Raw genomic sequence first — 18083 nt, forward strand, 5'->3', positions numbered from 1 at the left:
GTTTTTTTATTTTTTTTATTTTTATTCAGTCCGTCGATTTCCTACCTTTTTTTTCATACAAAAAAATAACAATTTTGTTCCACTTAAAGTGTAAATCTGCATAACAAATACAAAAAAAAACTCTTACTACAGAGACACTACATTTTTCATATTTCTTTTGTTTTGGTTTTATTTTTGTCTGTCACTTTAGTGACGTTTGAGATTTAAAAACGATCTGTCGAAACTGTCGTTGAATCTGGCGCAAGAGTTGTTGTGACAGCTGTTTGGATGAGTTTTGTGACAGTTTCTTCTCCCATCTGACCACTGTCAGATGTAATTGTGGTGAATAGTGTTCCCATTGTGGTTGGCAGGGCAGCCATTGATGATGCCAATGTTGTCAAAAGAGTTGTTGTAGTTGTTGCAATTGTGGTGGCAACAGCAGTTGACGTTGATAGTGTTGTTGGAGTTGTGGGAGCCAGAGTGGTCATAAGAATGGTGCTGTTGGGTGTGGTGACATGATGTAGATTGGAATTGTCAATAATCATGTGTGACGGAATGTAAGGGTATGTGGGGCAGGGATTGGTCAATTGGGCCCCCAACATTGACTCAAACACATAGCCAATCAGTGAGCCAGCTGTCAGACCGACATTGTATGACAGAGTCATCATATTTCCTGTGACCTCTTTAAGGGTTCCAGGGACCTTGGCTGGTGCAAGCATCATTGGAAGACTTCCTGCAAGACCGTTACTAACTCCTAAACCAATGGTGAAGATAAAAGCAGCAGTTTCACCAGAAATAACTGGATGTGCACGTGGGGCACAGCAGAGTAAGAGCATGGGCACCAAGACAATTCTCAAGCCAGACATCAAGATTAATTGCCGGCGTGACCATGTGTATGGCACAGCGGCCAAGATTTTTCCAATAACATCCGCTGTATTGAAGGTGAACATGAGCAAGACTGGCAACCATGTTCCCAAGCTGCAGGAAATTATTTCCGACTCGATACCGGGATAGAGCGAGAGAGTAACACAATAAGCCAGAGCTATGCAAACCATGTAAGGATAGATAGCTTGGGCAACTCTCCATCGTGAATCGAAGCCATTTCGGAGATCTGTCAATTTGCCAGGATTGCACTGTCCTGGGGTGAGAATGTGTTCCACTTTATACGCGACATTGGGTTGCTCTTGGGGAGTTGTTGGAACTTCGGGTAGATTATTCAAACCCTCAATGACAGATTCACCAGCTGTTGGATTTGACAGCTCATACACAGGATTACTAGAAATACAATCAAATTCACCTTACTTATGTCAAATTTCAAATGAATTTCACCACAAAACTCACCTAAAACTTAATGCTGTTGGTGCATTTCCAGTTGCTTGCATCGATGGCGGACTTGATTCCAAAGTCAGCACCCCATATTTAGCTGTAGCTGTATCTCCGTCCAGTGCATCATTCTGGTATGAATAAAACTTTAAAAAATGGTTAGGGCTGGATAATTTATAGATGCTAGCTTACCAATCGATCTTCATCGGGTCTCAAAACAATTTTGGCACATGCCTTCATGTGATATCGGACAAATGGTGAATGTATGGTCATAATGTGCAACACATAACTAAATGCAATGTACATTGTTGATGTCAAAAAGAAGATAACAGTTGAAACACGATCATTTTGAATAAGTAATTTGGTCACAACACGATTGGAAGACACCAGAAATCCGGCTAAACTTTCACCGGCCATTACAGCTTGAGTATATTGTTTTGGCAACATGCTAGCAAATCCATAAAAGCTTGATTGTTGTACTAAAATTGAAGAAACCTTAGAAATTTTTGATAAATTACAGTTTTTGAGTCTCTTTTACCTGTACAACCAATAGCAACTAGCGAAACTGCAGCCAAGTTTACAGAATAAGCGGTATTAGCAGCAAACATATGCCATGCAACTTCACAAACAGCTACAAATATCAATGTGGTAAACGATATGATATAGCCGAAAAGTACACGTATCCGGAATGGTGCCAGCGATAGGAAAACATTATTCAGCAGGACTGTGGCAAAGGCTACAATTATGTAGGTCATGGACATGTCCAGGGCAACTGAGCGTCCGGGAAAGCGGGCTTGCCAATAATCTGCAGCTATGATGAAGCTGAAAAGAAAAATATTTAAGCAGAATTAGAAAACCAATCTTTCAGGAAACAAAAAAGTTGAAGTGCCTCCAAGTAGGTCTCCTACAAAACTCAAATCGAAAAAGTTATCTAGAACCGAAAACAGATTAACCTTCAGCTAAAATTCACCTTTTTTGGTTGATATATTTTTTCAATTCAGCCCTCGTTTCAGGAGATATTTATCATTTCAGCTGAGTTTCGCTAGAGATAAAACTATTTCAAATTAAAGTTTTAGCTCAAATATAACTTATTCAGCGGATTTTAACTGATTTTACTAAAATTAAACAAATTCAGATGAGTTTCAGCTGATGTTAACTAGTTTCAACTGATGATTTACTTAATCAAAAGTTATGTTTCAGCTAAGTTTCAGATGATACTATCCACAACTCTTCTAAATTCATTACATAAAGCTGAATTCAGTAATTATTTTCTAAATTCAGCAGAGTTGAGATTAGCTGAAATTGGTAAGTTTCAGCTGTAATAAAAGAAATTCAGCTTAGATCTGAAGTTTACCATGTTTCAGTTAAGTCTTTGCAGCTTCCGCTGAGCTCTGCAGTTAAAATTTGTAAGTTATGTAAATTTAACCAAATTCAGCAGAGTTTTAGCTTATACCAATGTTTTACATTTTCTACTAACGTTTATCAGTTCTTCGTAATCAAACAGTTTTCGTTGAGATTAACCAATTTTCTCTGTAGATTCACCAAATTCAGCTCAAATATCGGCTGATATTTGAAAGCTTCAGTTATGTTTTTTTTTTTTTCATTTAGGTACCCAGTTTTCAGGTGACACTTACCAATTTCAGATATTAACCATTTTCAGCTGAAATTTGTAAGTTTCAGCTGATGTTTCCGAAATTCAGCTGAGACAAACCAAATTCAGCCGAGTTTATCTCTGCTTGAGAGTATCAGCTGATATGCTTGAGAGTTTCTACTAAGATTACCATTTTCTTTGAAAATTCAAGAGTTTTTGCAAATATTAACCAGTTTTATTAGAGATTCACTAAATTCAGCTCATGTCTAGCTGATATTTATAAGTTTTCGCATAATTTCGTCTGAGGTTAATCAATTTCAGCTACGATTGAGCACTTTTCACAAAGATTAACCACATTCAGCTAATTTTCAGCTAACATTTCTCAGATTCAGCTGAGGTTTTATGAACATTGAAGCGTACATTTATGATATTCAGCAAACTTTAAGTCAATATTTGCCAGTAAAAAAAAAAAACAATTACAAAAACAAAAACCATAAAAATCAATTTAGGGTTGCCATTGTATTTTTATAACTGTCAAACTTATTGGCTCCATTTAAGCTCAAAGATTGCAATCAATATCATCTGGCTAACTGTAAATAAAACCCCAGAAGCCAAAAATACTAAACACTCTTTCTCAAAAGAAAATTTCAAATCAAATGCAATCATTCGCTCGACATAGAAAAAATAGAAGCAAATCATCATCATGGATCTGGACTTGTGCCACTAGCCAATAATCATTTTCTCTCTTCAACATGTCATTCATTTTATCTACATGATTGAATTATATTCTTCGACAAATTGAACAGAGAGACAGAGAGAAAGACAACAGAAAAAAAAAGACTTTTAGTAATGTTTTTCTTCCTACTTTGGATTGTTTTTCAAAGTCAAGGCTCTTTTCACCTTTCGCCCGTAACCCCACACAATATTAGAAAGGTGTCAGTAGATACAACAGTATAAACTTTCTTGCAAAAAACATAGAAAACAACAAACAAAAAAAAATACAGAGATAATAAAAAGGTTGAACTTTAATCAAAGGATACTCGCCACCCACGTATCATTTATTCGAAGCAATATCATATCTTTGGGGGTTAGGTTGGGTTGGGATTTCTATATGTGGCACATTTTTTTGTGGCGCCTTGTAAAATAAAAGAAAAATCCACATTTAGCGAGGAATGAGGGAAAAAATAGTATTTTTTTTTGTGTTGCTCATCCGTATAAGCACTTTGTGGCGAATGGCTATCTATCTATTCATATATACACTTTATATACTGCCACTTCTGCTGGAAAATAGTAGAGCTCTCTGTTGGTGTCATTTGGATGGGTTAAAGTGTCCTGGATTTTTTTTTCCTTTTTTTTTCATTTTTCAAAAACAATAAAAACCGAATAAATCGATAGCCCATAGTAGTTATTGTGTGTATTGTATGTTAGGTACTCCTTTCCCTGATGGTTGTTAGATGAATGGAGGCTCTCTCTCGGTTATCATCATTTTCAATCTGGGAGCCTATCCAAAAAATTAATACGAATCTATAATACCTACATCCTGATATGTGTGATAAACAAATTCGATTCTATATAGAAATAGGTACTTAAAGGACATGAAATTTGTGTGCTTATAGAGAGTTAAGCATGTTCGAGATTATGTTTATAAATTTTATTTGGGTTATCTTTATCAGAAAAAGTACTTTGGTTAACCTTGATGTGATTCATGTTTCAGTACCTATTTATTTTGGTATTTTATCGACTTTGAATCTTTTGGGTTTGTAAATATTTCGAATGATATAAATACACAGTAAAGTCCTTTTTAAATGATTCCGCTCTATTTAAATCGATTTTTCCTCTTGTTCACGACTTTGGTGATATGATCTCCAAATTTATTTCTGTAGTTTTTCCATAAAGTATCACAGATTGCTATGGTAAGAGACAGTGATTTCTTCGGTTGCTTTGGTAGAATTCTGCAGTTAGTATCACAGATAAACCCTGTTAGCACCACAGAATCATCTCCATTTCTCTGCAAAGTATCACGAATTAATATCACGACTCACTACACAAATTATCTTGGACTTCAATTCGCTTACTTTACGGGCAAGTATCACGTATTTCTGTAATAAATATCATTGATTTCTTCGTTGAGAATTACGGATTCATCCGATAAATATTAAGGATTCTTTGTCTAAGAACCTACATTGATTTCTCCAATTAATATCACAAGTTTTTTAGTAAAAATCTTGGATTTCTCTGGAAAGTATAAAGAATTAGTACCACGGATTACTACGCAAAGTACCGTGGACTTCTTTTTTTTTTATTAAGTATCAAGGATTTCTGTTATAAGTAACTATCATTGATTAATCGGTTAAGTAATACGAATTTATCCGATAAGTATTTATTATTATTATTATTATTTATTATAACTTTACAATAAATGTACAGTATAATGTATATACATAGCCTTTAGCTGCCGAGACTTGAGGCTGATAGTATCACGGATTCTTTCACTAAGTTCCTTTCATGGACTTCTGACAGCTTTTCTCCAGGAAATATCACAGATTTCCTAGTAACACGAATTTCTTCGATTAGTATCACAGATTTTTTTTAGATAGTATCACGGATAATGCCACAGATTAACACGGTTAGTATCACAAATTTATAACGTTAAATACCACCGATTTTCTATTAAATTTCTATTAGAAAGGGAAAGTTTAACTGATTAGTATCACGGATGTCTTTATGGTAAGTGTCAGAAATATCCTTCAGTTACTATCACGAAATTCTTCCATAAACATTATGGATATTCTGGTTAAAATCAGGGATTCCTCTGAAAAGTATCACATATATGTATCACGTATTTCTACGGTAGGTTGAAGGGATTCCCTCGATAAGTATTGTGGATTCCTCCAGTTACTATCACGGATCACGGTAAATATCACAGATCACCCCAGTATCACAGATCGCTAAGCTATTATCATGGACTTCTGCGGTAATTTTCAAGTCATTGACTTTTTTGGTGAGTATCAAGGATTTCTGTGATAAGTATCATTAAATGCTCGGGCAAGTATTACGTATTTCTCCGATAAGTATCACGTATTCTTACACTAAGCTTCTATAGTGTCACGGATATTCCAGCAAAAATTTAGATTTCTCTGTAAAGTATCAGTCACACATTAGTATCACGGATTGCTAAGCAAACTATAATGGACTTCTTTCGTAAATTTGTAAGTCGTTGAGGATTATGGATTTCCGGTGGATATCATGCATTTCTACTATAAGTATCACAGATTCTTTCACTAAGTGCCTATCACAGTTTTTTGTGATATTTATCACGTATTGAGGATTTTTCTTTCAAGTATCACTGATTATCATGCAAGAATTATAATTCACAGAAAGTATCACGAATAACCAGGTTAGTATCACGGATTTCTTCGGTAAACATCACGAAATAAAAATCATGGTCTTTTTGGAAAGTATCACGGATCACTATGCAAAGTATAATTGACTTTTGCGGTAATTTCAGGTTATTGACTTTTATGGTTGGTATCAAGGATTTCTGTGATAAGTATCATGTATAAAGTAAAGTATAAAGGATTTCTCCGAGAAGTATCACGGTTTCCTCCACAAAGTGCCTAACAAAGACCTATTGGGCAAATATCACAGCATTCTTTGGTATAGCTTTTATATGTATCACGGATTTTTCTACTAAGTATCACGAAGTACTCCAATTGGTAGCACGGACTGGTCTATTACTTTCGTAAATATCACAGAAAAAACAACAATCAGACCTATCATATATAGCGGTTGTGTTTCTTCTGTTTTTTTAAGTAAGTGAAATGTAGAGGTTCAGCTGGATATATTCAATTTTGTCCGAAATTTTTAAATTTAATCCTTAAAAAATTTTACACAAAAATCCAGTTGTTCCTCTTCCTTAAAAAAACAATATTTTGCATATATCCACTTGAGTGAATAGGTACTAGAACCCACACTAAAAAAAGTCTAACGAGAACCCAGCAGACAGTCTTTAATTTGTTAAAAATTCTTTTCGTAATTCCTTGTTTACCACCATCCACAGACATTTCATCTTGAAAAATTCACAGCCGGCTGAATTTGGTACTTCACTTTTCAACAAAGTTGCAAACTTTTTTTAACTCTCTTGCATCATACTCGCCTAAATTATTATGCTTCAAAATGGGATCACTTGTTCGTATCACATAAACCAAAAAGATGGTTGTTGTTCATCTCGTTAAAAAAAAAAAAAAAAAAAAAAAAACAACATATACACTCCGCTTCAACTGAATAAGCACACAAATTTTCAAAGGTATTTTTTCCATTTTTTCCTAAGATTGAGCTTTCATGTATTATTTGATGATGTTTACAGTTAGTCTGCGATGTTGAGAAACCAAATCAGAAAGAATAATTCTCAAAGTACCGCTATTTTTTTTCTTGTTCTCTTACAAAGCGTCCCATATGGAAAAATGCAGTTTTTTTTTGCGTCAACTGAATAGACACACGGTCTTTCAAGGTCAATATCTTCGTTGTTTATGAGAGTTTTGAGGTGTTTGGCATACCAAATCAAAGGTTGAAATGTTCTCAGTGAGATTTTGTCATTTAATTAAAATTAAAAAAAAAGTAGTAGATTAAAAGCTTTGAATACTGTCGACAGAGCTAAAATTAATTTGTTAACGGAACAAGTACTGACCGGGTCTGCTATAGCTACCAAAATTGATCGGAGTTTTAGTGTGTTGCCTATTCGTACCTCAAAAATAAAAGTTCGTACAGGAAAAATATGAATTGAGGTAAAAAACGGCAAAAATAGCAGTTAATCGACGAGAAATTTTGAGATCTGCCTCCAATTCATTTGACTCTGGGGCAAAAATCAAACAAAAAGCTGGTGTTTCTGCAAGTGTTTCAACACTCCGCAGAGTAATTAACAGCACAGATCATTTTAACCCATTAAAAGTCCAAAAGAAACCACCTTTAAACAAGCAACAAAAAGGTATTCGTTTAGAATTTTCTAGACTCCATATGAGCTGGAAAAATGAGTGACTCAAAGTGGTTTTTTTCGTTTGAAAAAGGTCAATTTTGATAGCCCCGATGACTTCAATTATGAATCCATCAAAATTGACCTTTTTCAAACGAAAAAAAACAACTTTGCGTCACTCATTTTTCCAGATCATATGGAGTCTAGAAAATTCTAAGCGAATACCTTTTTTTTTTCTTGTTTAAAGGTGGTTTCTTTTGGACTTTTAATGGGTTAAAATGATCTGTGCTGTTAATTACTCTGCGGAGTGTTGAAACACTTGCAGAAACACCAGCTTTTTGTTTGATTTTTGCCCCAGAGTCAAATGAATTGGAGGCAGATCTCAAAATTTCTCGTCGATTAACTGCTATTTTTGCCGTTTTTTACCTCAATTCATATTTTTCCTGTACGAACTTTTATTTTTGAGGTACGAATAGGCAACACACTAAAACTCCGATCAATTTTGGTAGCTATAGCAGACCCGGTCAGTACTTGTTCCGTTAACAAATTAATTTTAGCTCTGTCGACAGTATTCAAAGCTTTTAATCTACTACTTTTTTTTTAATTTTAATTAAATGACAAAATCTCACTGAGAACATTTCAACCTTTGATTTGGTATGCCAAACACCTCAAAACTCTCATAAACAACGAAGATATTGACCTTGAAAGACCGTGTGTCTATTCAGTTGACGCAAAAAAAAACTGCATTTTTCCATATGGGACGCTTTGTAAGAGAACACGAAAAAAAATAGCGGTACTTTGAGAATTATTCTTTCTGATTTGGTTTCTCAACATCGCAGACTAACTGTAAACATCATCAAATAATACATGAAAGCTCAATCTTAGGAAAAAATGGAAAAATACCTTTGAAAATTTGTGTGCTTATTCAGTTGAAGCGGAGTGTAAAACTTGCATAATTGCAACCACTTCTTTAGTTTTTTTTTCATGTTTTTGTTTTCATTTTGGTTTATGATAACGAGTCCAACGTGATTATCCTCGATATAATTTGTGTGTTTTTGTATATTCTTTTATAATCACCTTTCCAAGAAGACGGAAGGAAGGAAAAATATAATAGTGTCCTACCTACCTAGTTTTGAGAAGTAGGTCTGTTTGGTTATCTACTTTCTATTCATTTTCTATTCACGTTTTTTTTTCTAGTTGTTTGGTTTGCCTTTCGCTTTAAAGTCTAATAGACGTCAGTCGTCGCACTATCAAACACACAGTCAATATCTACTTAAGGACTACTTTTCTGCGCGACTAGCCTTCACTCAAAAAAACCTCCCTTGGGTGTATAGTATATCGATGTGATTACTTGAGCTACATTATTGGCGTAATTAGTTTATTAAAATTGTGCCAATATTTACACAATAGTTAAATGCTGACCTCTGATGAAAGGAATAGAATAGAATGAAAACAAAAATAAATAAAATGCAAAAGTGGATCGCAAAAAATACTGAGTCATACTAGACTTGGGGATATTTAAAATCGATTTTAGATTGTTTTTTTTTTTTTTTTTTCATTTTGCAACTGGAAATCTTCAAATGACTCTTGGGACTATTCGGAGCTCCTGCTGCATACAAAACTCTTGGTAACCAGTACCAATCTATAAAAAAGTTCAATAAACGATTTTTCTTTCTTATACCTAGAATTTAAAAATAGGGCTGGAGAAAATTGAGGAGTGATTGTCTTTATTGCAAAGGATCCATTAGTCACTTAAACAGAAAAGAGCATGCATCAGTTTCCTAAAATAGGCTGAAAATTATGTGGAAAATCACAATTTAACAGTTTTACTTTTCTGAGAAATTGCAAAAGTTTAACTACTTCCCTTTTGAAAAGCAATCTCTTGGCAGAGTTTTTGTGGTTTTATAGTTTATGCGTTGTATTGTATGATGCAGCATTTTTTCATATACTAGCTGACCCGGCGGACTTCGTTCCGCCATTTCTTGTTTTTATTTTTAATTTTCAAATGAAAAAGAGGATCAAAACTTGAAAAATTCATAAAATGAGTTTAAAAATGTTAACTTTAAAACCTTTAGAAAAATGGCCTATGCAAAATGCTTATGCATGCGCATGATTAAAACCTATATTTCCTATAAGTTTGAGATTTTTTGCAGACTTTTAAAAATTCCAAAAAAAATAAAAACTACTCAAAAATGTCCCTAAAAATTAGGTTGTTTTTCAAAAATTTTTGGATTACAGAATTTTGATATTTTCTATGCAGAACCTTGAAGCAGTTTGCGTTCGCCAGCTAAAGTTAAGTGTTATGAGTTAATCGTGATATAAAATGAATTCAGAAAATTGGAAAATATTAAATTATTAAAACCTAATAAAGGAAAGGATAAATTGTGTGTCGATGGTTTTATGTTTAATAACGAAGAAAAAATTTTTGGAAAATAGGGTACTTAACTCAAATTAGTCATGCACTTAATAACTCAATTCGAATTTTGTCGAAAAAAATTGAATTTTTTGAGAAAAATTAAATTCAAGCCAGCAGAACATGAAAATCTAGGAAAACTTATCTGAAAATGGAGCGCTTAATTCAAATTAGTCGAACATTCAATTATTTATGTCCAATTTTTTTCGAAAAAGTGGAATTTTTTGAAAAAAAAACAAATTCAAGTTAGTAGAACATGAATTTATATGGAAAATGAAAATATTTTTTTTTAATGGAAAATCTCGGAAGTTTTTTCGAAAATTTGGTACTTAACTCAAAGCACTTAATTATTCAAGATAATTTCAAAAAACAATTTTTTTTCGAAGATCACAGAAAAAAAATAATTTTTGTAAAAAATTTTTTTTTTTTTTGAATTTTTGTTTGGCACCTAAATATTAAACCAAACCCGAATTTTTTACTAACAGTTTAAGGCATTTTCTGGTAATTGCTCTGCTAACTTTAAATCGAGTTAGCAGAACATTAAGTTTTTCCAAAAGTAGGGGAGCACTTGATATAATATTTGGGTACTTGCTCGGCTTACTTGAGGGACATGATTTAATGTAGAGATTTAAAATTACAGAATTTTTAAAAGCAGAATAATGGATTTGTAGAATTTTGAAAAACAGAATTTTGGATTTACAGAATTTTGAAATACAGAATAATAGAAGGGCAGAATAATGGAATACAGAATTATGTTCATACAGAATTTTTTCTTCAGATACAGAATTTTGGTCATACAGAATTTTGGAATACAGAATTACGACCCGTTCCCAAAACCAAACTTTAATATATATAATAGATTAAGACAAAAGCCAGGTAAAAACGGAATCGTTTTAACATTTTTTTAACATTCTCACGAAAGAATTGCTAGACATTTTGTCTAGTGGCCATTTTAAGTCCCTTTAATTATTATTTTTTAAAGGAAAGTTCTGGAATTCTTTCTGTGCATATTTTCTCGTATTGGATTCTGTGTGAAGTTGCATTTAAAAAAATAGAGTCTTCCGCGCTTCCGCAATTTAGGGGTATGTCGTTTGATACTGTGGAAAGGCTCTGAAATTGTCTGAATTTAAACAAATTCCCTTAGAGTATTAAAATTCACAGTATATTCATGCTGTTAATTTTATAAGTGTCGGTAAACATCGACCAAAATAAGGCATCTTAGTAAGGGTACGACATATCTAACTGATGAGATGAGCCCACTGTCGTACCTGGGCGAAACGCTTTGGAGTTGAGGTCACTTGAACTTTAAAATTGAATTAAGGCTCCTCGGTTTTTTTTTATTAAAAGTAGGAACTTTCAGGCTGCCAAGGAGTTCACAGCGAACATGCCTAAGCGTTTAGGTACAAAAATTACAAATTTATTTTTTTCAGATTTTTGATAAAAAAATCTAAGGGGTACCCCTTGCCGAAAAAAATGCATCGAGTGAGCCATCAAATTAAAGGAATTTTTAAGCACTATTCCTAAATGAAACCTAAGGGTTTCTTGGAGGTCTGGTTGCTGAGTTATAATTTATTTACATAAACATGTTTCTTTACTACAGAATTTTTTCTTGGATCCCCGGCATACGTTGGGGGGCTCGGAGCACTGCCTTGTGGCTGCCCCGATGTTATGTGACAAGAGTTACGGCGATGGATGGGTGAAGAAAGCTTTCTCCGACTTGTATACTTACTACCAGAAGCTATTAGATAATTTCGTAGGAACGTGCGTAAAAGAGTAGCATTATCAATTTCAGCTGATGAAGATAGTGAAATTGTGAAATTTGGGGACTTGCTGAAAAAAGGCCTGAATTCTGAATCCTCCATTTACAAAGCATACACTGAGGGAAAAAACGCAATGTAAAATGTAATCTGAAACATCTTTAAATTAAATTTGAAACAACGTAAAAAAATTTTCGATTTTTGTCGCACTTTAGCTTTTCTTGCTAAAATTGACAACTTTGATTTAAGTATGTTTTGTAAGTGAAAACCACTTTGAACTAACGATGTTCTACTTTGATTTTAAAATTTTCGTCTTCAACGCAAAATCATTCCGAAAAATAGTTGAATCAACGTGGTTCTCGTTGATTTTAAGTTGTTTTTTCCCTCAGTGTACTTCATTTAAGTAAACCACTTCTTGAACCCCAAGACCTACTTCGTAACTAAAAACACTTAAGGCTGTTATTTAAAGGCCATTCTATTTGCATTTTAAGGACATTTTCACGCTTATTATTCAGTTTATCTAGTTGAAGAAGCAATCTTTTTTCTTGAAGCTTGGTAGGTCTTAAGGGCTCATGATAAAGTTGAAGTTCTAGAAGTTTCAAGAAAAACTAATTCAAAATAGTTTAATTATTTAATTATTAACAGACAAAGACGGTTACGGAGAAGACTTGTACGCGTCTTCTCCGTTACCGCTTTATTTGTGAATAATTTGGCTACGTTTAATTAGTTTTTCGTGAAACTTCTAGAAGATCAACTTTATCATGAGCCCTTAAAACCTACAAAGTTTCAAGAAAAAGATTGCTTCTTCAACGAGATAACCTTTAAACAAAGTCAATATCTCCTCTCCGTTACTTTGGAATGGCAGAGGTGCACTCATCGGCTTAGACTTCATTTCTCAACTAGAGACTAGAGCTGCCAAAAGAACGGGAAGATGTTTTCCATTTCCTAGGAGTTTGCCCAATACTCAAGGATTACCGAAAAGGCTGTTTTGGGGTAGAAATACTTTGTTTAGATTAACATTTTGAATGGAGAAAATGGCTAAGATTGTACTCACTGAACACTTTTCGAGACTGAACCCGTATATTTCATGTATAAATTTTACATATATCACAGTTGGCCTTCGACCAAAACATTTAAAAACTTATTTTATCTTACAATTAGGAAAATATAGAATTTGTATTAACTTCTGAAGTCAATAAAACTAAAAGTTGTTTGGCAGCAATTCCACATTTGTGTTCCACCTTAAACAAAAAAAAAAACACCCTTTAACTCATAAACAAAATTATCATTTTTATATTAGTTACCTATTCGCTTTAAGAAACGAAGAAAAAATAATAAAAACTTTATTTTTATTTAAAGTGGAGCGATTGAATACATATAATTCAATTTTAAAGTTCAAAACTCCAAAGCATTTCGCCCACGGACGACAGTGGGTGAAACCGTGAAACGCTTTGGAGTTGAGGTCACTTTTACTTTTAAATTTAATTATTCGCTTTTAATTATAGAAGCTACGAATGTATTCTGTATGTACAAAGCCAAAGGATATGAAAACAAAATTTAAATAGACTCGCAGAAATTCTGTAAATCGCTTGTCAAACAAGCGAATCTATTTAAATTTTGAATATATCCTGTCTATTTTCAAAAATTATCAAGTTGAAACATTTTCCATTAATTAGTTTAATAACACTGTGTTCGAAAATGGAACTTTTTTTTTCCGACAGAGGACTCTCATATCTACTAAAGATAATTCGAGTATTCTGAACACGATGGCGTACTTAGTTTTTCTGGATTAGGTCAAATAAGAAAGATTTATGCGTTTGAAATTTTGTTTGCACATGCCAAATATTTTCTAATTTTTGATTTTTTATCTATGTAAAATGATGGAAAATCTATTTTTTTGGAAGTATTATTCGTAAAAAAAAGTTATTTAAAAAAAAATCTATCGAAAGACTATTTAAATCATTATTTTAATGGAAAAATTCATCGATTTTTCTTCAATTTTTCTAATATTTTTCGTATTACTTAAAATGCAGCACTCGGTGGCAACGATCTGATCGTTACCGTTTATGTTAAAAGTAAGTTGCACTTTTTACCGTGAGATAGTTAAAAATTTTAACTTATTCTTTTTTATAATGAAAGGTTGATATTCAAGAGTATTTATGGTGAGAGAATGAATCCTAAAGGTTTGAACCTTAAGAAAAAAAATATTCTAGAATATCAGGTAAGATCGGAAGGGGGCAAAACACCCATGGGCTCAAGTAGCTAAAAAAATAAAAAAAAAATAGATGACCGTTAAAGGAGTCAAAACAGATAAGCGTGACAAACCCCCTTAAGTTAGAGATGGACTGTGACAAATATATTATGTGTTGTGTAATGTGTATGTATGTAAGCTCATATAATGCAGTATGCAGATGGAAGTAATAGTAAATATGTTTTAATTTTAAAACAAATTGAAAGAATTTAAATTAAAATATTGATACCATGCCCGATTTTTTAATTAAATATTTACATCTACATATGTATAATATTCCAGAGTACTAACATATAAAAGGTGTCTACATAAAAATGTGGAGTTTTCGCATACATTTGTACCTTTATAGTTAAAAAATTTAAGAAAAATCGACGTTTTTTTCCATAAAATAACGATTTAAATAGTCATTCCACAGATTTTTTTTCAAATAACTTTTTTACGAATAATACTTCCAAAAAAATAGATTTTCCATCATTTTACATAGATAAAAAATTAAAAATTGGAAAATATATGGTGTTTTATACCCTCATTTTTGGCATGTGCAAACAAAATTTCAAACGCAAAAATCTTTCTTATTTGACCTGATCCAGAAAAACTAAGTACGCCATCGTGTTCAGCATACTCGAATTATCTTTAGTAGACATGAGAGCCCTCTGTCGGTTTTTTGAACTATCACAGTGTAATTGATCAACGAAATTTACTGTTATTTTTAAGAAATTAAATTTTGAATAACTATGTACTATATGTGTAGAATTTGAAATGTATACAAAAAGTTCATTGTAAAAATGTCCCACCCGTGACGAAACTATTTCTATCATTGATTTTGTGAGACTTGTATCATATTTTTACCTATTTTCCAAAAAAAAACAAGCATTTATCCAAAATATTTGTGTGAGCACTTTTCATCCTTCCTTTTAATCAGAAAAAAAAAAAACGTTGCCGTAATTTTAGATAACAAGTATTTTTCAACCAAATTCTTATGAAACGTGTTTTGTTAAAAATGTTATAAAAAATACCTACGCAAACCATTATTTCTTCAAAATTGTGGAATCATTAGAATTAATGAACGAAAAATGAAAATATATTTAAATTAAATTCCAAAAAAAGAAAATACTCTTCCTAATAACATTGACCTTATCAATTTCCTTATAAAATCAAATCACAAAAACATAATTCTAAGAAAATTATTATAAAATAAATCTGTTACTCATATCTGATAGCATCTGTGTATCAATATAAATACAATCAGTAGCGGATTTGATAATAACCAAGGTGTTTCTGTTTAAACATTCTCCAAAATTAACAACAGAAAATGTTGAATATATGCAACATATGCTTACTGATGCTTAATTCAACATTTAACACTATTAAGAAACTCAGAAATGTCAAAAATCAATCAATAACATTCCAATACAACAACTAACAGAATGTTTAAAAATCTATATTTCCTAAAACTAGTGATGGGAACTATCGAATGATTTGAACTTTCGAATAGTTCATTCATTCATTTATTCATTCATTCATTTGAATGAAAAGAAATGGTAACGGAGTTACGAATAAAAGAGTTACGCGCGACAGAGTTACGGCCGTCAAAGTTACGCGAATTCCATATCGTTCCTCGCAATTGTTGCCAACCCAAAAATCACATGTCATAGCTTAACATAACTTTAGAATTCGTAACTCTAGTTTTTCGTAACTTCGGTTTCGCGTAACTTTGACGCTCGTAGCTCTGTCACCCGTAACTCTGGTATTCGTAACTTCGTCGGTTTCCCGAATGAAAACTATAGAATAAAACTACCGAATAAACAATCGAATAAAATATCGAATAATAAAAAAACTATTTGAATGAAAAAAAAAAATTGTATAAAGAAACCATTCGAATGAAAACACTATCGTTGAAAAAAAACTATTCGAATGAAAAAACTATCGAATAAAAAAAACTATTCGAATAAAAAACTATCGAATGAAAATAGTATACATGAATGAATGAATGATTTAAAACTATCGAATAAATGAATATTTCACTACTATCAATAGTTTGATTGTTTTTATTCGATAGTTTCCATCACTATCTAAAACCAATGCCCTATTTAGTGACAAACGGCCTTGAAGCTTGAACTCACAAATAAATTTGCTCTTGATGCGTCTTAACAATTAAATCCTGCACTGAATTTAAAATGAACCCCATCATTCAATGAAACATTCTACTTTGCTTTAATAAGCCTCTTATTCACATATTCGCATACAACTTCGTATCAAAACAACTCATCGTCGGTCGTGCTCTCTCGTCATAATATAAAAAAAAATCTTCCTCAACTCGACCTCTGCCATATCATTTTCTATCGTTTACTTTCCCACTGACTATGACTGTGCTAAAAAAACAACATTTCGAGGATGAGGTTTCTTCTATACTTTTTTTGGTTCAAAAAAACATTACGTCAACATTGCGGTACACACGAAAAACAACGATATCGCATCGGAAGCATGGTGGAAAGAGTCCAAATAAACTTGAGGTACACCCTAATTACATATTCATCGTTGGTTGGCTCAAGGAATTTTTGCATCGTAGAGAGGTATAGTTTGTAAGAATTTATACCCCCTTTCTACACTTGGATTCGAAATTTAAAGCTCATACCCTTTTTTAAGCCCTGCGTGTACATTAAGCTGAAGGACTTTTTTTTGTAACAGGTGGAGCCTCTCAAAAAAAAATAACCCATCCATCACAGTCGCGGATTATACGTTCTGATTTAAAATACGCATCACCTTGAAATACCTGAAACACCTGACGTATGTGAACTGATCACGAAATTCTGTCGAAATAAATCGATTTTGACAGGAGAAAAAATCTTTTTTTTTGGGCAGGGCAGGTGAACATCTCCCAATTGACCATCATCATCATTTTTTATACCAACCTATTATAGGGCAAAACGAATCCAATTCCAGCAGCGAGTAGCGCCAAGTAGACTACATGTTTCCTGTCCTTGGGTGGACCGACATCGATTTCTGGACTATCCATCGGTTCGTGATGATTTACTCTACGTCCTTCGAGGGGTTCATAAGTTGTTGCCTGGGCACTTTCCATAGTGTCGTCGTCAAATTAGCTGGTAAACAAATGCTTAATGTTAATCCCAACACCCACTATACCGGGTTGACCCACACTAAAAAAAAATGGGGTTTTCGGATAGTTTCGCGTCGCTTAGTCGGACCGCAGTAATTCAAGGCGTCAGAAAGATTATCTCTCCTCTTCAAAAAAAAAAAATGAAAACACCAGATACTTTGTGTTTTGTGATGTAATATTCACACACGCACTCACTGTACTCAACTCAACTCAAGTTGGCATAATTTTTGACTTGAAAACTTCTTGTTTCCGGAATTGTTATTTTTTTTTGTCGAATACGTCGTGTCGTCGTATATTTTCTTATGGTTCACTTTTTTTTTCGCCACTTTTCAGCGATGCAGAGGGATTTCGTGTGTTTATAGCTGTTTTAGTGAGAAAGATTGTAAAAATATGTCATGGATTTTGAAAAAAAATCCAGACATTTTTTTTTAAATTCACTTTAAGCTATTTTTAACAGAGACCGAAAACTGGAGGAGATAATCTTTAGTTGGAATTTTTTTTTATAAATAGGAACAAATTTTATCGAGCAAATTAAAGCAAAAATTTGCTATTTTCCGCGAACCATTTCTCGAGATGTGTGTTTTCAGTGGAAAGTTGAAATTTTCACTGTGGGCTGCAGCGCATGCATCGAAATATTGATTATTTCTGCACCCAAGTGTCATAGATGGTGGTGAATTGTAAT

The 18083-nt window shown here is 32.9% G+C and overlaps 1 protein-coding gene across 2 annotated transcripts; it reads right to left on the reverse strand.

Moving 5' to 3' along the window:
* Window position 1: 1 nt before the first annotated feature.
* On the reverse strand, window positions 2-18015 carry LOC129918486 (equilibrative nucleoside transporter 4). Of its 2 annotated transcripts, none has more exons than XM_055999071.1 (5): window positions 17196-18015; window positions 1841-2124; window positions 1495-1781; window positions 1321-1433; window positions 2-1254 (listed from the first exon to the last, which is right to left on the reverse strand). In XM_055999071.1, the coding sequence occupies exons 1-5, from the start codon at window positions 17363-17365 to the stop codon at window positions 204-206; spliced, it is 1905 nt and encodes a 634-aa protein (XP_055855046.1). In that variant the 5' UTR covers window positions 17366-18015; the 3' UTR covers window positions 2-203. The 2 variants fall into 2 exon arrangements, with proteins under 2 accessions (XP_055855046.1, XP_055855045.1); XM_055999070.1 differs by having other exon boundaries at window positions 1321-1448.
* Window positions 18016-18083: the final 68 nt, after the last annotated feature.

Source organism: Episyrphus balteatus, chromosome 4 (assembly GCF_945859705.1).
Source record: "Episyrphus balteatus chromosome 4, idEpiBalt1.1, whole genome shotgun sequence".
NCBI classification, from domain to species: Eukaryota; Metazoa; Arthropoda; class Insecta; order Diptera; family Syrphidae; genus Episyrphus; species Episyrphus balteatus.